Source organism: Biomphalaria glabrata, chromosome 16, assembly GCF_947242115.1.
Source record: "Biomphalaria glabrata chromosome 16, xgBioGlab47.1, whole genome shotgun sequence".
Classification (NCBI taxonomy): domain Eukaryota; kingdom Metazoa; phylum Mollusca; class Gastropoda; family Planorbidae; genus Biomphalaria; species Biomphalaria glabrata.
The window spans coordinates 10,759,321-10,782,320 of record NC_074726.1 but is presented as its reverse complement, the minus strand read 5'-3'; the positions used below and the strand labels follow the sequence as shown (position 1 = coordinate 10,782,320).

At 36.1% G+C, this 23,000-nt stretch overlaps 1 protein-coding gene across 1 annotated transcript; it reads left to right on the top strand.

The window, feature by feature from the left end:
* Positions 1-4,488: 4,488 nt before the first annotated feature.
* LOC106062229 (serine/threonine-protein phosphatase 6 regulatory ankyrin repeat subunit C-like) lies at positions 4,489-22,964 on the top strand. The gene is made up of 9 exons (XM_056014269.1): positions 4,489-4,655; positions 6,680-7,000; positions 8,293-8,352; positions 10,375-10,446; positions 10,732-10,803; positions 11,376-11,462; positions 11,769-11,810; positions 13,501-13,608; positions 18,708-22,964. Exons 2-9 carry the CDS (start codon positions 6,706-6,708, stop codon positions 19,901-19,903), a joined length of 1,932 nt encoding a protein of 643 aa, XP_055870244.1. The 5' UTR covers positions 4,489-4,655; positions 6,680-6,705; the 3' UTR covers positions 19,904-22,964.
* Positions 22,965-23,000: the final 36 nt, after the last annotated feature.

Below are 23,000 nucleotides of genomic sequence, written 5' to 3'. Positions count from 1 at the left end.
GTAGTAGACTCTGGCCTAGTAGTAGACTCTGACCTAGTAGTAGACTCTGGCCTAGTAGTAGACTGGCCTAGTAGTAGACTCTGACCTTGTAGTAGACTCTGACCTAGTAGTAGACTCTGACCTAGTAGTAGACTGACCTAGTAGTAGACTCTGGCCTAGTAGTAGACTGGCCTAGTAGTAGACTCTGACCTAGTAGTAGACTCTGACCTAGTAGTAGACTGACCTAGTAGTAGACTGGCCTAGTAGTAGACTCTGACCTAGTAGTAGACTCTGACCTAGTAGTAGACTGACCTAGTAGTAGACTCTGGCCTAGTAGTAGACTGGCCTAGTAGTAGACTCTGACCTAGTAGTAGACTCTAACCTAGTAGTAGACTGTCCTAGTAGTAGACTCTGGCCTAGTAGTAGACTGACCTAGTAGTAGACTGACCTAGTAGTAGACTCTGGCATAGTAGTAGACTCTGACCTAGTAGTAGACTGGCCTAGTAGTAGACTCTGGCCTAGTAGTAGACTCTGGCCTAGTAGTAGACTCTGGCCTAGTAGTAGACTGACATAGTAGTAGACTCTGGCCTAGTAGTAGACTGACATAGTAGTAGACTCTGGCCTAGTAGTAGACTCTGGCCTAGTAGTAGACTCTGGCCTAGTAGTAGACTCTGACCTAGTAGTAGACTCTGGCCTAGTAGTAGACTGACATAGTAGTAGACTCTGGCCTAGTAGTAGACTCTGGCCTAGTAGTAGACTCTGGCCTAGTAGTAGACTAACATAGTAGTAGACTCTGGCCTAGTAGTAGACTCTGACCTAGTAGTAGACTGACCTAGTAGTAGACTCTGGCCTAGTAGTAGACTGGCCTAATAGTAGACTGGCCTAATAGTAGACTGGCCTAGTAGTAGCCTATTCCAGGAATCGATGGCCGACCTTGTACGTGCACCCCTCTATATTTAGCCAATTTATTACACCTTCAAATTAATTAACTTCTAAGTAGCAACATAACAAATAGAACTGTGGTTCAGGCAAGGATTTGTGAAAAATAACCAAAAGCAGCCTCTGTCCATTGCGCGTCTCACTAACTTAACCTTGTTGTCAATGACCTGAATAAAGTTTCCGATATATGTAACGCTGCAGGTGTCTCAAGAAGACTTTCTATTTCTTCCGTAAGCCCCAAGCCAGGGGCGGACTGGCTATATGGGCAAACGGGCAAATGCCCGGTGGGCCGGTACCAAATGGGCCGGTCTGGTCGCGACCAAAGAAAAAAAAATTAAATGCTGACAACTTTAAAAAAAAAAAGGTTTTCTTGTTGTTGTTTTTAAATTCTTATTACAATTAATTTTGTTTGAAATTCAACAAGAATAAAAAAAAAAATAATACACTGTACGTGTTATCTGTAAAACGTTAGACCGTACTTTCTGCTATGCACGAGCGGCATGGCCTTCAACACTACTTTGATGTCTTCAAGACTGTGTTTGGCCTGATCACTTTGCTGGTCGGCATGGGCCTTTGATGGCACTCCTATTTTTGTTTTGCTCCATTTTTTGATGATTCCGTGAAAGTTAACGAAAAAGAGGGATGGGAGAGGTTAAGTTATAAAACATTGATATAACGCAGCAGAAGGGGAGACAATTAGCTCTTTAACAAAACTTAATAGAATTTAACTTAAACACATAGCCGCGAAATAGCAAACCACCCAACGTATTCATAGCTCAATATGGGTATAACCGTATAACGTTCTACTTTCCGTGATTTGAAAACAAAAAAGTAAGTTTATTGTTGTTTATTTGTAATAACATAGATCTAAAAATACTACACTTAAGGCTAACAAAAAAAAATTGTTTAATTAAAACATAAATCTAGATCGAAATCAGTATTTATATCGTTATGATTAATGGCCAACTTATGCTTAGTATGAAGTCATTAATAATTAAAATTATTACAATAATTACAATAATTTATATAGTGCTGTCACAGCCGATATTTAATGAAAAGAGATTTAGAATCATCCATATTTTAAATAATATATTCATATACAAATCGCGTTTTTGAGAATGTACTAGGACGAAGCAAGAGCTTTTCACATTAAGTAAGTACCTCTCTAACCGTTCTGCTTTCTCTTATCTTTTAAAGGAATATATATATATAGTTCGTCCATCGTAGTTCGATTGTGACCACTTTGTCATCCAGAGGGCTGAGGGCTTTGCACTGGGGTTTTATGTCTCCTCGTGTGGCTGGTGAGACCTATGTGAGCCCGGAATGTTCGGCCGCACACTAGGCAGGTTATTCCAGCTGGAGCTAGTGTCATTGGCCTTGCTTTTCTTCTCTGGCGTTTTTCTTCTGCCAGCTTTGTTCTCTTTTCCTCTGCAACAAGTGCGCCAGTTTTCACAGCGCGACGTCATGATGCTCTGTCATGTGCCTCTGTCTCCCAGGTGGCTGGGTCTATGCTGAACGCCTTCAGAGAAGCTTTGAGGGTGTCCCTGAAGCGCTTTCTTTGACAACCTTGCGAGCGCTTTCCTTCTCTTAGTTGGCCATACATGAGTCGTTTAGGGATGCGGTGGTCTTCCATTCTGCATACGTGTCCTGCCCATCGCAGCTGGGCCTGCATCAGGATTGTGTGGATGCTTTGCACCCCCGCTCTTTGAAGGACTTCAGAATCTGGTATTTTGTCTTGCCATTTGACATTCAGTATTTTTCACTGACATGTCATGTGGTAGTGATTCAGTTTCTTTGCATGTTAACTGTACACTATCCATGTTTCTGAGTCATAGAGCAATGTAGGAGGACGACGCCTCAATAGACCCCTAGTTTTGCATTTGTGGTGATACCACTTTAAAGGAATCGGTTGCCTGAGTCAGCCAGGAAAACCAATGACTTAGCATATTTTAAGTCACAGATCAACATTCATGACTAGATTAACACGTAAAATGCGAAGGACCTTAATCTATAAGTAATACCAAAAAGTTTGAAACTCAATTGTAGTGTTTATAGTTTTCTGACTACATACATGTATTAATAGAATACATTATGTAAGCCTACGAAAGCATACATCCAGTTTTCGATTCGTTATCAAACTTTATATATTTTGAATAGAATTAGGCTTACAACTATGATAAAACACATAGGCGTAGCCGAGAGAGGAGGAGTTCAAACCATCAGCGGCCTCAGATCTCATTGTCTGAAAGGGAAACTTTACTTACTTCCCTAGTGAAGCCAACTTAAGCAAACTACAGTCACCAAATTTCATGAGCGTAGCCAAAAGGGGTTTTGTGGTTTCCCTCCCCCCTCCAATACAAAACTAAAGCATTTTACCTTTTTCTACCAGTGGACTCCAGTGAATAGAAGATTTAGTTTTTGATTTTTTTAGCGGAAGAGTAGCAGGCTAATTGCACTGTAGATACCTCAAAATATGAATTTTTTAAAGCTTAAAATAACGGAAATAATGCTTGGGTCCGGGGCGAACCACTGGGGGAGCTTACAGCGCTCCCCCAGACTCCCTAGCTGTCCCTTGGCGGTGTATACTGCATTTCACTAATTATAGGAAGAGAGTATTCTAGGGTAGAAAAAACGTTTAAAAGAATGAAAGATAAGAATGTAATGAAGATTAATTGCATATACACACACACTTATATATATATATATATATATAAATTGCGCAACCGAAAATATATGACATGACATTTGTGGGCCGGTTTATATGGTATTGCCCGGGCCGATTTTGATACCCAGTCCGTCCCTGCCCCAAGCGGTAGTGTTGATGGTAAATTAATCTTTTTTGCTTGAGGCAGAATGAACTAAGATGTATAAATCCTTTCGTGCTTTCAGTCATAAGTTAAAGAAGATCTTTGACTGTTTGGCAGGTCTTAATGAAAAACAGCTGCAAGTGAAACCAGACAAACTGCACATGTGTAATAAGTGCCTGTTTCTCTTGCGTTTCTGATTTGTCTTTTCATTGTCGTCAATTATTCATCTATTCTTGAACCAATTTCTCAGGTTGCCGTCTGTCCATCTTAACAAAGCGGACGCTCAACAGTGGGCGCTTGAACGATGTGATACAAGATCGCACTGGTGGGTGACTTATGACAAGATCGAATTCACTTTCAATTGATTGTATGATTTCACTAGTTGACAACTTATTTCCTATTTTCATTATAAAAACGCTATTGTAAAAAAACTATATACTTATGTATGATGTATGGAATTAAGTAGAGAACTATATACAGAATTACAGAACCTTTTTATGTACCATTTTCTAATGTTTTACATTTTTCCTTATCGATTGTGTAAAGTTTAGCTGAAAAATAGCAAGATTAGCAGCAATTTAACATACGCTAAGAAGAAAGATAGCACATTCGTAACAACCATTTAACGGGAATATCCGATATAATCATGTGATATTACCTTTAGGCTATTTGTCTACATGTACGATTGAAGTTTTTATATTTGTAATTGTAGTGTTGTACAAAGCCTTTTTCCAGCCCCAAAATTGTCACTTAGAAAAGTGGGCCTACTTGTACCTTTTAAAACTATATCATTGTTATACAAATTTTAACATTATGATAGGATATTTCCCATTCTATAAATATAACATTATTCTAGGAATAGGCGATTGTGCCGAGAGTGGAATAGAGAAGGCAATGGAATGAAGAGTGTCTAGAATATAATATTAGAAGGTAAAAATAAACTTAATTATAAGGGATGTCTATTTAAAAGTACATGTTATTTTTTTTCCTTTGTATTTTACTTTAGTATGTAGATCGTTGACCTAGACTAAGACTTTTTATTATATTTGAAAACTAAATTGGCAAAGCGAAAAATCAGTACGATGGGATATCCCAGAATTTTTTTTCTAAAAAGTTTTACACAGGACAGTAGCCCAGGTGTAGCAAGGAAACCTTCCTTCAATGGATTGCAGTCCACGTTGGCATTAAAGGCAATGAAAACGCTGACATATGCCTACTTTTTTTTTGGGGGGGGGGGGGGGGATATATGTTTTCATCTAGACTGGGCTAGTTTATATAGCTCGATGTGGCCATTACAAATAAGACAATATTTTATCTTGGTGCTGTGCGTGTGTGTTTGTTGTGGGTGTGCATCGCTCTTCGACGTCAAAGTTCAAAGGTTAGGCCTACCAAAGTTTAGAATGAGGATTTTAAGAATTTAATAGATATAAGATTTAATTGATTACAGATATTAAATAATTATAACAATCTGTTTTTATTTTTTTTACGCTTTGTTACACAATATTTTAAGGACTGCGTGTGAAATAGGGGTGGGGTGGGGATGACGTACCTGGAAGTTTTAATGGTAGGCCTAAGTTATAAAAGCAAGTCTGAACTAGGTAAAGTAATAATATAAAGTACTTGCTTTTATTTGGGTATTTGGTTTATTCCTGCAATAAAAATCTGGGCCGCCGAAAGTTTGACACAAAGTGGAGAAAATCCACCCTCCCCTTTTTTTTTTCAAAAAAAAAAAAAAAAAGGTGGAAAATGTATCTTTACCTACGTCAGAGACCTCACTTTTTCTCTAATGGATTGGTCCCGTGACCTTTAACATTTGTGTGTTTAATAATTGGGACTACCAGGGAAAGGGAACATATCTCTACTTTTTTGTGTGGAACCTGATGATAAGCCAACGAAAAATAAAATAAATGGCATTATAAAACAAATATGACAGTATTCTAGGGTTGAGTTGCGAGTAAAAGATTGTTAAACTCTTCACAGATATTGGAGACAAAAAATGAGTCGGTTAAAAAAAATGTTGCTCACATTTTAAGTAGAAAAAAAAGAGGCTTTTTTCCGACGCTTAAAAAAAAGTTTCAAGTCAATTTCATTTCATTTTGTGCCTTTCGTTAACATGGCCCGCGCCACGATTGCCGAAAATCAGAATGGCACGCAGGCAAAATTAGGGTTGGGAATCACATGGACGCAGGCAGGTCTACCGAACGAAATTTTTTGGTCCGGACAACTGGGTAAGCGTGGGCACCTCTGTCTTCCCCACCACATGTTACCTTGGAATACGTAGCCTATAAAAAAAAAAAAAAAAAAAGGATGAAGGGACTCCTCTTTTGTTTGTCCAGCCACAGCGGCGGAGCTTCTTTTTTTTTTTTTTTTTTCCACATAGGGAAAGTCTGACATTAAAAGTCTATCAATCGTGACCCTAAAAATACACACACAAAAAAAAAACAATAAAACAACAACAACAACAACAAAACAAAGCTTATATAGGGTAAAGAACTGCACAACTTCAGCCATATTGCTCGATACTGTAGGATTTTTTCCCTTTTCTATATCAGACACAATTAATTAATTACCACTAATTAATTAATATATATTTTTAAAAAGTGTTCGTTCCATAAATAATTGCTGTAATTTTCAACTTGATCAGAGAATGGGAAGTGGGAGAAATAACGTGTACAAAATTTGTATCAGACAGACAGACAGACGGAGTGAGTAAGCTTTGTAAAATTTTACAATTACAAGATTATTCGATTAAAAAACGATTATTTTCCAGAGAGGTAATATTTTTTTTTTTTAAGATTATGCATTGCATGATTAATCATTTGCACCAAAGTGACTGTTGTACTGTTGGAATTATCTACTTAGTGCTTATCTGTCATTCTATCTTCATTAGCGAAAATTGTACATAAACTTAACGATGCTGCATTATTAAAACTTTGCATTTATTTTTTACATAGATGCTGTAAGACTGAATTCAAAGAAAATGAACAACATATGCAAAGGGAGCTTAAAACAGGAGGACTACGAGTGCCTACAAATGAACTATATGTATTTGATAAACGAACTTGAACCAGTTCCCGTTGCTAAATATTTGTTCCAAAATAAAGTGATTAAGCTCCACGAATTGGAGGATATTTCAAATAGCTCGCCAAGAGACGAACAAAATACAAAATTAGTACACATAATTTTAAGGTCCGGCCCAGGGCATTCTTACATTATATTTTGTCAAGCTTTGGAACCACACCAAGGGCATATTCTAGAGAAATTAAATAATTCAAGTTAGTAAACAGTTCTATGTTATGTACCGTCATATGTACCGTCCTATTTGTCTGTACTAGCGAATTCTAAAAAGTTTATGTTTACTTTTACTGTTAAGTATGTTTAAAATCTTGTAGTAAATCTAAGGCGAGCACTCAACGAGAGATAAGATAAAGTCACAGGGAGTCTTGTCTTAAGTTCTAAAAGTCATTCTCTAGTCCCAGACAGCTCAGACACCAATAACCTGCAGATCATTTCAGCCGGATCTAAAACAGTCCTTCCTCTAAAATCCATATGTCGTCTATCCCTCTTGTTGAAAGGTACGATAATGCTCACCATTAGTGTTGGCCACTGTTGGCGCGGGATCAGTTTATAGCAATATTTAATGTGCAAATAAGTTTAGCTGAAACATGACAACGTATGTTGTAAAGTAAAAATTTCCATTTTACACCTTTCGATCTTTAAGGCAGATTATGTAAATGTCATGTTTCTGTGGCCCACAATTAACGAGGGTGTCATGTGGCCAGCACAACAACCAACCGCCTTTACATCTCCCCAACTAATGTTTGGTATTTATTAGATTTGGGTGGACTTAGAAGCGCTCTAAGGATCCCGAAATTCAAAATGCCAGTTTTCACGAGATTCGACCCAGTAACCTCGGTTCGGAAGCGAAGCGCTTTACCTTTCAGCCACCGCGCCTTCTATGACAACGTATGTTATATGCCAATGACTAGCATTAAACATCTGCTACGCCTATTTATTTGTTAAAAGTTAAAGATTGTTTATTTTTTGTCACAAACCGCCTTTATATAGGGATTGCCTTGGATCATAGTGAAGATCGTTGTCTAGTTGCTTGGATCGCTGGCGAGCGACTCCAAAGCCCTAGTTCAATCTTCTAATGACAGGAGCACAGAAACATCTATCAGAAGAGCATTTATATTCTCAATGAATGTCTCGCTGCAGGTATGGGACGAACAGCATTATGCGATGAGCATTCCTTCCTGGCCTGACCGTACTACATGTTGATCTCTGAAACAGTCGCTTATGTTCTTTTATGTTTCCGATATCTTTAAAACAGTGCTCTTTAATAAACATTTTTTATAAATAATTAAAAAAAAAAACAGCTTAAGACTTCTACAAGTGTGTACTATTTACATATTGCGCTAAATGTTGAGTTAAAATTGGTCTTTTTAAAAGAAGTAAGATAAATATGCTTTCAAATTTACACAGTAATAATTTTGGCTTTCAAAGTAGGCCTACTGTCATGTAATAATACTAAGATTGATACGTTTCCATTGTGTTATGCTTACAGAATTGCAGATAATGTGTAGAGGTGTCGAAGATAATGAAAGGAACGTCACACAAGAAAATTGTAAGTATTGATTGAAAACAATATTTTTCAAAATAAATGTATCATATACACATTACTTTCTTCTCACATTCTATACTAAACATAACGTTTAACTGGTAAGCAAGAGCGACTTTTTCGATTTTTATTGTCATTGCCGTGTAAAGAATGTTTATGAGTGCATCAAGTAAGTAATACAGAATCGTATATTGCTAAATCAACTGGGCGGCTTGAGCTGCAACGTGGTATAATGTTCTATTGAGAATGCCACCATAAATAAACGATGTCAAGGACGCTAAATTTAACTTTACACTTGCCAATTAAATACAAGCTACAAACGTTAGAGCGTAAATATTTTATTCTGCAGTTTTAAAAAGTGTACATATTTAATCATTGAACTTTAAAAAAGTGCACACATATAATCATTGAACTTTAAAAAAGTGCACACATATAATGATTGAACTTCAAAAAAGAGCACACATATAATCATTGAACTTTTAAAAAGTGCACACATATAATCATTGAACTTTAAAAAAGTGCACACATATAATCATTGAACTTAAAAAAAGTGCACACACATAAACATTGAACTTTAAAAAAGAGCACACATATAATCATTGAACTTTTAAAAAGTGCACACATATAATCATTGAACTTTAAAAAAGTGCACACACATAAACATTGAACTTTAAAAAAGTGCACACATATAATCATTGAACTTTAAAAAAGAGCACACATATAATCATTGAACTTTTAAAAAGTGCACACATATAATCATTGAACTTTAAAAAAGTGCACACACATAAACATTGAACTTTAAAAAAGTGCACACATATAATCATTGAACTTTAAAAAAGTGCACACATATAATCATTGAACTTTAAAAAAGTGCACACATATAATCATTGAACTTTAAAAAAGTGCACACACATAAACATTGAACTTTAAAAAAGAGCACACATATAATCATTGAACTTTTAAAAAGTGCACACATATAATCATTGAACTTTAAAAAAGTGCACACACATAAACATTGAACTTTAAAAAAGTGCACACATATAATAATTGAACTTTAAAAAAGAGCACACATATAATCATTGAACTTTTAAAAAGTGCACACATATAATCATTGAACTTTAAAAAAGTGCACACACATAAACATTGAACTTTAAAAAAGTGCACACATATAATCATTGAACTTTAAAAAAGAGCACACATATAATCATTGAACTTTTAAAAAGTGCACACATATAATCATTGAACTTTAAAAAAGTGCACACACATAAACATTGAACTTTAAAAAAGAGCACACATATAATCATTGAACTTTAAAAAAGTGCACACATATAATCATTGAACTTTAAAAAAGTGCACACATATAATCATTGAACTTTAAAAAAGTGCACACATATAATCATTGAACTTTAAAAAAGTGCACACATATAATCATTGAACTTTAAAAAAGTGCACACACATAAACATTGAACTTTAAAAAAGTGCACACATATAATCATTGAACTTTAAAAAAGAGCACACATATAATCATTGAACTTTTAAAAAGTGCACACATATAATCATTGAACTTTAAAAAAGTGCACACACATAAACATTGAACTTTAAAAAAGTGCACACATATAATCATTGAACTTTAAAAAAGTGCACACATATAATCATTGAACTTTAAAAAAGTGCACACATATAATCATTGAACTTTGAAAAAGTGCACACATATAATCATTGAACTTTAAAAAAGTGCACACATATAATCATTGAACTTTAAAAAAGTGCACACATATAATCATTGAACTTTAAAAAAGTGCACACATATAATCATTGAACTTTAAAAAAGTGCACACATATAATCATTGAACTTTAAAAAAGAGTCGCGGTGGCTGAGTGGTAAAGTGCTCGGCTTCTGGTCTGAAAGGGAACTTTACTTTTAAGTATAATTTGATGAGCACGTTTGTAGGTTTACAATTAAAGAATATTTTCTTTTGTTTGTTATTTATCAATCTTTACAAACAATTTATTTCAAAATCATCACAGCGAGCGAAACTATAGAGACAGACAGCATTGAAAATGGAGAAGCCAATCCTAATTCATTAACATCTAATATTGGTAGGTAAAACAAAAATATGAATGTAAAAAAAGTTTCTTCCAGTTGTAGTAGCAAGTTAGTTACTGGAACTTGTAACATGATCATATCACTACTTGACTTCATAAAACTTATTTTATTAACTCATTAACGACTAACTTATTTGTTACATGACTTCCAACTGACTAGGAACTAATAACAACTGACTTGAAACTTACTTGCTGCAAATACTGACTAGAAACTAATTTGCTTCAAAAACTGACTAGAAACTTAGTTGACTAAGCTTTCGATCTTCAAAATCATAACAGAGAGAGAAACCTTACAGACAGACGTAATTGAAAATGGAGAAGTCAATGCTGATTTGTCGACGTCTAATATTGGTAGGTAAAAAAAATATGAATGAAAAAACAACAGAACTTAGATAAAGTAATTGTTACTTTTTTCCCCTGTCTAAATTAAAACTAAAAGAAATAACATAAGAGAAACAATTATAGTGAAGAACTCTTGTTTCTAGATCTTAAAATAATAAGTACAACAATATAATAATGTCTAAAACTTATGAGCGAAAGTATTTTGTAGGATTCTTTTTATGCATAACTGTACACGTTTTTCGGAATACAGACCTGCTGGTTGTAAAAATATACAACAAAAAAACAACATCATTTTAATTATTTGATTGTCTGTGGTAAATTAAATAAATACTTTCTGACTAAAGCTGAAATTACTAAGATAACTTTCCCCCCTCCCAGACAAAGTTATCTAACTAGATGTATTGAAAAATAATAATTCTGAATTATATAACTAAATATAACAAAAGTTATTAAAATACAATAATGGATTTCTTATTTGTTCAAGGCATAGAACTTACCACATAAAAATAGACAATATGATAATCATTCAAAGAAATCAGTAAAACTTTAACAGTTTTACGTATTTTACTTTCTATTTTCAGACCAGCATGATGGTCATTCATTGGAGATCCCTGGTAAAAGCTTACAAGATTTGCAAACAGAAATTGAAGAACTGAAGAAACAATGTGGTGAGAAATCAATGACTCTATTGAATCTAGTTCTGAGAAACTGAATATTCATTGTTTAGCTCGCTTGACCTTTTTTTTTTGCATGAATACTTTTAGTAGAATACAAAATAAAAATAATTTTTCATTAGGTAACAAGTATTGCATTATTTCTATGATCTTGAAAGTCCAAACATTCCTACATTCTTTTAAAGTACTTACATTTTAGTTTAAGAAAAACATAATTGACAAGCTGTATACAAAATTAATTAATCCAATAAATCGAGTCATTATTTAATAATACTTTCTCTTGATTCGTGTGTCTTACAGAAAAACAGCAGCAAGAACTGAACAATCAGAAAAAGTTTTTCGGTAAATTCAATTTCTTAAATTATATTTTAATATCTTCAACTGTTTGACAGTCGGGGCACCACACATAACACGGGGCACCACACATACCACTGGGCACCACACATAACACGGGGCACCACACATAACACGGGGCACCACACATAATATGTTGAATGTCTTTCTCTTCTTCTCTGTCTTAACACGATTTAAGTCTTAGATCCTTCCATTACGTAATGTTGTCCCCCTATCGCTTCCTTTGTCTGCCTCTTCTACTTTTCCCTGGTACTGTTGCTGCATAAAAGTCTTTGTAAGCCACAGTGATCTCATCAATTGGCCGTACAGTCTTAAGATTATTTTTTTTTACATTGGTCAGAAGGTCATCATGGGCCAGATCGTCATTGTGATCCTGTTTTTGATTTTCACTTTTATAACATGATCTTTGATGCCCAAAATTCTTATGTAACATACCAATCCAATATCTAAGATCTTCCTCTCTAGATCTGCGATTACTTGCCAGGATTCAAACTCGGAAGTAAATGTCGCCATGACCAAGGCAGGCGTCAGTCTAATAGTTGTGATGATAGTTAATGCTCTTGTCCTTTCAAATTGTCTTGAGCTTCACAAGTACTGGTGAAGAACCTAAAATTCTGGCCAATACTTCGTCTAAGATAGCTTCGAGAAATCTGACGCTTTAGACAAGCGTAAAATACAAGCATCATCATATTTACATGGTTACAACCCACTCTTCAAGTATTGATAAGCAAAATATCATCTACACCAATAGAGTTGACAAAATTAATCATGATCATTCATTATATTGAGCATATTGTGTAAAGATCCGGAAGAATAATCACATTCCAATGGATTCCTGGGAACATAGGCATCATGGGAAATGAAAAGACCTCCGGCTGTCTTGAAGAATGTTTGAACCCTTTAATCTTGCATCTTCTGCTGTCCTCCAGAAGGTTTAAAGAAATTCCTTTCTCCATTTCTGAAGGAGATTTCGAACTTAGGAAACGTATACAAAAATATTTATAAGAATGAAGGAAAACATATTTATCTCGTCTAACGTTCCCTTGGTTTGTGTCGCCAGTTTATTTCAGTTTGCTAGATGATCTTTAGAGACATTTTTGTGACATACGCAGATTCGGAGATGCCGTAATTATAGTTCCAAGAGTTTAAGAAACAATAAAGTGGCACAGTGCTGATATCTTTTTTTTTATAGAGTTTAATTCTTTTAAACTCAAACTTGAAACAATGAATGCATGTACAGTTCATATATAACGTAGATGCAGGATACAATAATAATGATCAATGACACTAAGCAACTGTTTACTTTCAAACTAGCGACTTCTCGCTCTAACTTTCTAACTCTCTCTTTTTTATATCCTTCCTCAGAATAAACCTAGAATCATTACGTCACATCATGATATTTCAAGTACCTGAATTTACCTTTGTCATTTTTTTTTAAATTTACCCTAAATTAAAATATATTTCCCTACTGTAGCCTTAAACTACTTTTTGATCAACGCCTGTCTGGGATTTTTTCCTTTCCAAGTATGAGAACATGTGACCTAATTTGAGTGTAGATAAACTGTCCTACATTTTGTGAATGATGAGTTGTCAACATGGATGTGACAGCCTGTAAATGTGTTTCAGGATAATTGATACAATTAATAAATATTATTAGATGTCTTGTACAAACTTACAGAAGAACTTCAGCAAAGAGATTCTCCCTCTTGGGAATGTAAAGCGAAAGCACTAGAAAAGGAATTGTTACTTGTGCAAGCAGAAAAATTCCAGATGGTGAATGATTTAGGTGAGATACATGCATAATATATAATAGTCCTATATATTTTTCTAAACCAGTGGTTCCCAAACTTTTTTGTCTCGTAGACCCCTTACCATGATTTCTGGTTTTCAGTAGACCCCCTGCTTAACTTATACCGGTACTGCAATTTTTCAAATTCACCAACTCCATTTTTTTAAAGTAATTTCTAGCTGTAGTGAGTAAAACAGTAAGTAATTTCAATCTACTTAGTAAGTTAGAGAGATCTTTCTTTTTTATTATTAAATTCAAATTTATACCAATTAAAATAACAATTGATATGTATTACTGGAACCACCAAACACACTGGAAATGTGTGTTGTTGTTGTTGTTGGCTTTTTTTTTCAGGTTCATCATCCGTTGCTACGGATATTATGTTTCATATAGGAATTTGTTGTTCTGTGAAGTAGTTCTTCAAACAATAAATATCAATTAATTAATTAATTGGCATTAAGTATCACTGCAAAAGTTTTCGTAAAGAGCAGTTTCTTGTGTAGGCCTATTTCTTCATCTTTCACGCCTGGCTCAAATATTGGGTCCGCGGAACTGTTTTAACAGGAGAAGGGGCGAAGTAACGGGCGTCCAAACCAGTAGGCTTTCGGCAGGAGGGACTCATTGCAAACCAGCTAGCAGGGGTAAAACTGAATTGAACCCTCTGCTGCCTTGCAGCTATACCCAAACATGGGAACTGTTTCGTGGGTCAACTTCGAGGAAAAATAAGGAGCAGATGACCCTTAGGCAGTATGCAGCACACAGCGCTACACCCAGTCAGAGCCTGTGAGGCCACTGATCCCAAACTGTATATGTTGTTTGCAAAGAATTACATATAACTCATACCACCGATGTGCCTACTGTATTGTTGCTTAAAGAAATTTGTTTAATAATATCACATGAATGTTTGTGTAAAATACTTTTAAAAACTACTATAACAGCTGGTAAAATCAATGTTTTATCTATTGTTTTCCATATTCGGCTATAAGTAAAGAGATCTTGTAAGACGCTTACAAACCACCATCTTCTCTATATGGTGTTGAAGAGAGATTTTGTGGGACTAATTCTGAACTTTATCATTGAGAGTTCGAAAGTTTTTTAAGACCTTTATCTTTTTATCAGGGTGACATCGTATCAATCGATCTTCCAATGTAATTAGTTTCATATCGTCATAAAAAGTCACTTAGGCAACCACATGTTTGACAAGGAAGAAATGAATCCCAATTTTAAATAACCAACGCTGTACAATCTATATTTCTTTTGTTACATGTAGAAAAAATTAAGCTATTTAAATAAGTATTGAAATTAAATATAACAAATTTTGTTTTGAATAGCAGGATAGATAATGATCGGATTAACTAAAGTACAAATCATACATTAGTGTAGAAAGTAATTACATTGAAGAGATGTAAAAATTAAAGTCACGACCTGCTTAAATTAAATCAATTTTCGTAGACCCCCATGGACATCTCATAGACCCCCAATTTATTTTTTCACTTTTGTAGACCCCTTGGAACTCTTCGTAGACCCCTAGGGGTCTATATGCTGAACACAAGCTGCTCATATCGAACACAATATTCAGTCTTCCAATGAGAAAGCGAACTTCCTGGATGCATCCCCGCTCAAGACACTGGCACCTCATAGATTACGTCATCACCAGACAATCTGACCGTCAGGACATTCGTGTCACCAAATCTTGCTGTGGTGCAGAGTGTGGAACAGACCACCGCCTCATCATCACAAAACTAAACATTCGTATCCAACCAAAGAGACGTCCGCAAAAATCAAAACCCCTAAAAAGGATAAACACGGCCAGCTTAGCAGATGGCAAAACTTGCAGATGCAATAGAGAACTGCCTCAAGTCCACCGTTCTAACTGAATCAAATGTAGATAAAAGCTGGGAATGCTTCAAAGAAGCTATCTATAGCACAGCATTAAACATACTCGGTCTTATGGAGAGAAAGCATCAGGACTGGTTTGATGAAAACATTACTGAGATCAGAAAACTATTAGACGAAAATCACAAGCTCCACAAATTGTGTCTGAACAACCCCAACTCCCAGTCCACTAAAGATGCATTCACTAACATCCGCAAAAATGTGCAAAAACAGCTACGCCAAATGCAAGATACCTGGCTTAGCAAGAAAGTGGAAACAATACAGGAATTTGCTGACAAGCACGATATGAAGAACTTCTACCATAAACGAAATCTATGGACCCACAAAGTCAGGCTCATCCCCTCTATTAAATGCTGATGGGACAATCCTATTGACAGATAAGGAAGAAATCCTAAAACGCTGGGCAGATCACTTCGAAAAAGTTCTCAATACACCTTCCATCATAAATGAAGCGGCCATAGACAGACTACAGCAAGTACCAGTAAATGAAAAAATGGATGACCCCCCTACGCTAAAGGAAACCGATCTTGATATTCAACAGCTTGCAAGCGGAAAAGCCCCAGGAGCTGACTCCATTCCTGCAGAGGTCTACAAAAAGGTGGATTAGCCCTGATTGAAAGACTTCATAAGCTCTTCTTAATTATGTGGGAAAAAGAGTCAAATTCACAAGACTTTAAAGATGCCAAAATTGTTCATTTATGCAAGCGAAAAGGAAACCGCCAGATCTGCGACAACCACAGAGGAATATCTCTTCTCTCTATTGCTGGGAAAATCCTTGCACGCATCCTACTAAATCGGCTCATGCAACACATAGAATATGGTCTACTACCAGAAAGCCAGTGCGGCTTCAGAAAAGAGCGTGGAACCATTGACATGATCTTTGCAGCAAGGCAGCTCCAGGAAAAATGCCAAGAACAAAATGCTGACCTGTTCTCAATATATGTCGACTTAACAAAGGCTTTCGACACTGTTAGCAGAGAAGGACTCTGGAAGATCATGTCAAAGTATGGCTGTCCACAAAAATTCATAACCATGGTGAGACTATTTCATGATGGCATGAAGGCTCGTGTCCAAGAAAGTGGAGAACCATCAGAGCCCTTCGAAGTATCAAACGGGGTAAAACAAGGCTGTGTCCTAGCACCTACACTGTTCAGTATCATGTTCTCCGCTATGTTGAAAGATGCATTCACAAATAGAGAAAACAACGGGATAAATATATCATACAGATTTGATGGTGGCCTATTCAACCCGAGGCGGCTTAAAGCAAAATCAAAAACAAATACAGCAGTAATCAGAGACTTGCTATTTGCTGACGACTGTGCCCTAAATGCCTGCTCTGAAAACGATCTGCAGAGCATCGTCAGTGACTTCTCAAGAGCATGCTCAGACTTTGGCCTTACCATCAATACGAACAAGACTGAAGTCTTATATCTACCTGCTCCTGGGAAAGCCTACTCGAATCCAAGCATCACTATAAATGGACAGGATATAAACGCAGTGGACAAATTCACATATCTTGGCAGCACACTCTCCAGAAATGGAAAAATCGATAGTGAAATCGACCTGCGTATCGCCAAGGCCAATGCATCCTATGGCAGACTGTCTACAAATGTCTGGAACAGACGTGGTATCACCACAAACACCAAGCTAGGGGTCTATAGAGCCGTCATCCTCCCTACATTGCTCTATGCCTCAGAAACATGGACAGTGTACAGTAAACATGCAAAGAAACTAAACCACTTCCACATGACATGTCTGAGAAAAATACTAAATGTCAAATGGCAAGACAAAATACCAGATACAGAAGTCCTTCGAAGAGCGTGTTTGCAAAGCATCCACACAATCCTGATGCAGTCCCAGCTGCGATGGGCAGGTCACGTCTACAAAATGGAAGACCACCGCGTCCCTAAACGACTCTTGTATGGCCAACTAAGCGAAGGAAAGCGCTCGCAAGGTGGGCAAAGAAAGCGCTTCAGGGACACCCTCAAAGCTTCGATGAAGGCGTTCAGCATAGACCCTGGCACCTGGGAGACAGAGGCACATGACAGAGCATCATGGCGTCGCGCTGTGAAAACTGGCGCACAGGTTGCTGAGGAAAAAAGAACAACGCTGGCAGAAGAAAAACGCCACAAAAGAAAAGCAAGACAAACGACACTAGTTCCAGCTGGAATAACCTGCCCAGTGTGCGGCCGAACATTCCGGGCTCACATAGGTCTCACCAGCCACATGAGGAGGCATAAAACCCCAGTGCAAAGCCCTCAGCCCCCTGGATGACAAAGTGGTCATCATCGAACCACGATGGACGAACTATATATATATATATAGACCACTTTGGGAATCACTGTTCTAAACAGTCCCTATTATTGTCTGAATTCTAAAGTCTCCATTAATAAAATGTTTGGGCAATAGCTCAGCTGTAAACTGTCAGTATACTTGTAATTACTGACATAGCCTAGACCGCTCTATGTGGAGAGAGATGTTGATTAAGAATACAATGGACAGAAAAAAAAAGCATTGGCCTCAGATTTGGAAGAAAAGCGTGCCAAAGGACAAAATGCCTGGTTCCTCTACCACCAAAGCAAATGCCATCTCAACCTGGGAATGTCTATAAAGAATAAGGCTCAATAGTCACATGAAAAGTGCTCCACGAGAAGAGCATTACTTTTCTCCTTCATTGGAAATCAATCAATTCATGTTTAGTTGGGTGGATGTTTGACTTCTGTATAGTGTATGTGACAATGTGTAAAACAAGCGCTCCACTGACCTCATTCAAATAGCCATCCAAATTATAGACTTAATAACAAACAAGTAACTTCTTTATTCTTTTCCACAGAGATTTTCTTTTAGAGTTTTTTTCTGAAAGGTATTTTTTTAGCGGGGGTAGGCTGAGGCAGCTCCACTTTCTTACTATAACTCAAACAGTATTACAGACATAATGAGATTGTTTACTGAACTAAAAAGTAAATGATTAGGTCTCGATGAAAACTGGGAATTCTAACAAAATCTGGGGAAAGTAAAGTGGTTGGTCATTGCCCTGGTCACTTGACGCCGTCGATAACCGTCGTCCAAAGAAACAGATGACCTTTATATTATCTGCCACATAGATTGCAAGGCCTAAAAGGGGAACTTTAGTACTTCTTAACCCCCCGTACCACTACACCTACTATTATAAATAAATAAATAATAATTTTTTTTCACAGATTCTTGTCTAGAAAAAATAGCTCAGAACCATCCAAATAGTGATCAATTACAGTATTTATTGCATCACGCTTCTCATTGGGGATTCACTTTGACACTAAAATCCCTGATGAAAAAAGGTCTTGATGTTGACAAACAGCTACAAGTGATACGAAAGAAAATTATCACCCAGACTCCTTACCCAGATCTTAAAACATATACAATCGACAAACTTGAGAAAAAGCAATCCCCATTAATGGTCGCAGCAGCCAACGGCAGCTTTCAATCCTTAGACATTCTTCTATCGTCTGGTGCGAACGTGAACGCCAGAGATGAAAGTGGTAATACTGCCTTGATCCACGCTTGCAGGGGAAGATGTATGGATGACACTTCCGAATATGTGACCCTCGGAAACTTTGATCAGCCTTTTATCACCAACAATCAAATCAAGTGCGTTGAAAAACTTATCACTGCTAAAGCTGACATAGATAGCAAAGATAAGCACGGAATGACGGCACTCATGTTTTGCGCTAAAAACGGGGATACTCTCCTGCTTCAAAAGATCCTGGAATATGTTCCAAGCAGAGAAATAAGATGCAGTGAAGGAAAAACTGCACTCCTTTACGCTTGCTCTAAAAACACGGAACCACACGCTCTATGTGTGTCTCTTCTTATAGCGAAAAAATCTGACATTAATGCCAAAGACTTCAAGGGGGATTCAGCGTTAATGCATTCTATAGATTGTAACAACTTAAATGCATTCCTTAGCTTGCTAAAAGCAGGAGCAGATGCTCAAGCAGAAAATGAACAAGGCCTGACTTGCCTGATGCACGCTGCAATCAAAGCCGAGCACACATTTTCCCAGGAGCTAATATCACGTAATGTTGACGTCGATAATCAAGATCCCAACAATACAACAGCATTAATGATAGCCGCTGGCTCCGACTGTCCAGTCAGCGTTGTAACATTGTTACTTACTAATGGAGCGAATCCAAACCTTCAGAACTGCAAAGGGGAAACAGCTTTGATGATTGCCGCGTCTTTGTGCAAAGAGGACAAGGTCCGAGCAATTCTTTCACATGGCAATAAAGTCGATGTTAATTTAAAAGCTGCCAATGGTATGTCACCTCTCAAAATGGCTCGTCTCAGCCCGGCAGGGAACTTAGAAAGCAAGGATACAATAGTAAGTCTATTAATAGGTGCCAATGCAGGTGAATAAAAAGAACACTTATTCGTAGGACAAGAGTTAATTATTTAACAGATCTACATTGCTGAAAGAAGAAAAATCGTGCTGGAACAATATTGAAAACAAAGATGTTTAGATAGTAGGTTTTGTCAACTAGAAATAAGCAAACAAGACAATTATGAGTTTTAGTGGTTAACAATTTCTTCATTACGGCATTACAATAATGTAATACCAAAAGACATTCTGATTTAAATTAAAAACAAACAACATATTTTTATGTTGGGCATCAGCCATTCGTATGAGAATAGTAATCAAATCACATTCCTTTTTTTTATACCGAAACATTAGTGACACTGTCACATCCACATATTTTGTGACACTGTCAAATCCACATATTTTGTGATACTCTCACGCCCACATATTTTTGTGACTGTCAAACCCATATATTTTGTGACAATGTCACACATATATACTTTGACACTGTCACATCCACATATTTTGTGACGCTGTCACATCCACATATTTTGTGACACTGTCACATCCACACATTTTGTGACACTGTGACACGTCCTTCGCAATAGTCCTACCTCTTATACCCGATGTCTCCTGGCGTGTATTTATTTCAATTCTGCCCCTTGCGCACACCAGCATAAGACAGATACATTTAAATTCCAATATAGTGTCTGAATTCTGACATGAGCAACTGAAAACTCTTATGAACTTCTCTGAAACATTCAAACATTACAGTTGAAAGTCAGGGCAGAAAAAAAGAAGCTCGTGTTATGCTGAATCTACCAAGCCAAATATAATCTTAATCATGAATTCGACAAAAGACCGGATTGAGTCTTGATAAGGCTCTAAGCTATTCGAGTTATGGAAGTCTTTGTAATCAAAATAAGGCAGTATTTTTACTATCTGTTCAAAATGATTGAAAATATTCCTGGAATCATTTTTGGGACCCCTAAGTAAGTTGGGGCCTGTAGCTTAAGCTTGTATTGCCTATAGGTAAATCCAACACTGATTCAAAGACCAGTTTTTATTGTTCATCTCTGGAGAAATTATGGACATGAGATTTAATCAGCATGTTGACTGGAAGTCTCAACTTCTGTTTATTAGGACGATCACGATGTCATGAGTCGATACTTTGACCTAATTCGACCAGTTTCTAGACGCCCAGTTCAGGTCATAGATGACCAGAGTAAACAAGTTAATTATAGTCATCCAATCAGAGAAATAGGTTAAGGGAAAAAAAAAACATATGTCAGCTTCAAGAAGGGCACAGTTAATAAAATAATTAGGGGAGAAGTTTCTATAGTTCTGAAAAGTACGATTTAGGAAAGTATAAATTAGGCGAAAGTTAGTCGGGGGTCCTCGCATTGTAACGGTCCTTTGCTAAGTAACAGGTCCTTTGCTTAGTAACGGTCTTGTGTTCTAATGAGTTTAAACACTTGCGGGTCCATTAGTTGAAGTTATACATGTTGAAGTTGTTGTTCCATCTTTAAGTTATTTCAGTTATAAGTTATATCAGTTAAATGTGTAGTATAAGAACGTTTCATTTAATGAAGTTATTTAAGTAAAGTTATTGAATTGAGAATGTACTTATATGTGTAATTTGAAGAAGTTTATTAAAGAAGTTATAGGATGTTTTTTTAGTATGTTATCAAGTCATTTATATAATCTCCAGCGTGATGATTCTGTTTGAACAATAATATAGATAAGAAGAAATACCAAGAAATAAATAAACAGAAATCGTCACACATAATACCACAATGACATTAGTTTGTGAAATTAAAGGTTGTAGATCGTTGTGCTGGCCACACGATAGACTCTTTAACTGTTTGCCATTGTAACAGACGAGTTTTACATCTGCCCCCGTAGATCACAAGATTTGAAAAGGAAATGTACATTTTTTATAAGACATTAACAAGGATGGCATTGTTGTTATAAAATGTTTGTAACTGCATTTAAAAATTATAATGTATTACAGACATTACTTTAAAAAAAAAGATAATTACGCCCTACGCATCATGTCTCAATCTATTGATGCATGTTAATCAATGACTTAAATTCTGCTGAGTCCTTCTTTTTTCCTGGCTGATTCAGGCAAGCCTTTCCATTCTTTAATAGCACTAGGGAAGACGGAGCACTTGTACGGATTCGTTTTATAGTATGGAATAAGAAATGTGCCTACATTATTGTGTCTTTCTGAGTATTTTATTAGGTTTAGTCTATCTATTTCTAAGTTATTGATTATATAAAATAACCTTTCTGTATGCATAGGCCTATGTTGGTCTTTTGTTCATGAATAGCGGTAGAATTTTTATCTATTGATGGCAATTGATGCTCAGTGATAAATCCTATATTTTTTACTTTTTTTTTTTAACAGATTGGAATGTCTTACAACAGTTTATATGTTTTTTTTTTTATTAATGAATGGCGACGTATTGGCTAGACTTCACTTGCATATGTAGTAAAAATGTAATGTAATAATATAGTATTGTCAAAATGTTCATCATTACCCCTTATTATTCTATGTGGATTCTCAAAACCTTGAAGGTATTTTTTTTTGTACAATACCTATATTCAAGTCAGAACCTCATGAAACCTGAGTGAATGGCTCTAACGATCTATTTTTGGCTGAAATTTAACAGTTGATGTATATCGCTGAGAAAAGAATTACTAGCTTGTTTGCCACAATGAGAAACTCTAGTTTGACCGTTATAATTTTTCAAAGTAAAAAATAAGTGAATGTAAATTTGGCTGTAGACTATTATCTAGGTCTAGAGCCAACATAGCGAAGTTAGCCGTATTACCGTAAATGCGATAACTTGTAAATTTTGAAAGCTGCTTCATTTTTGTTAAAGCGTTGCTTATATTTTACTTAAATCTAATCTAGATTCTAGATATAAAAGTAGATCTAAGCTAGATCTTAAGAGTTCTAAATCAGAACTTTAGGTCTAAAGCTAGTCTTAAATCTCGATGTCCATATAATGAACATACTACTAATATATTTTCTTCGTTGGTCGAATCAGAAAATACATATTATGTAGCAGCTGACGGTGTCACAGGTTCGATAATGAAATTGAACCAAATTTTTTTAAATTTTTTTTTTAAAATTATTTTATTATAT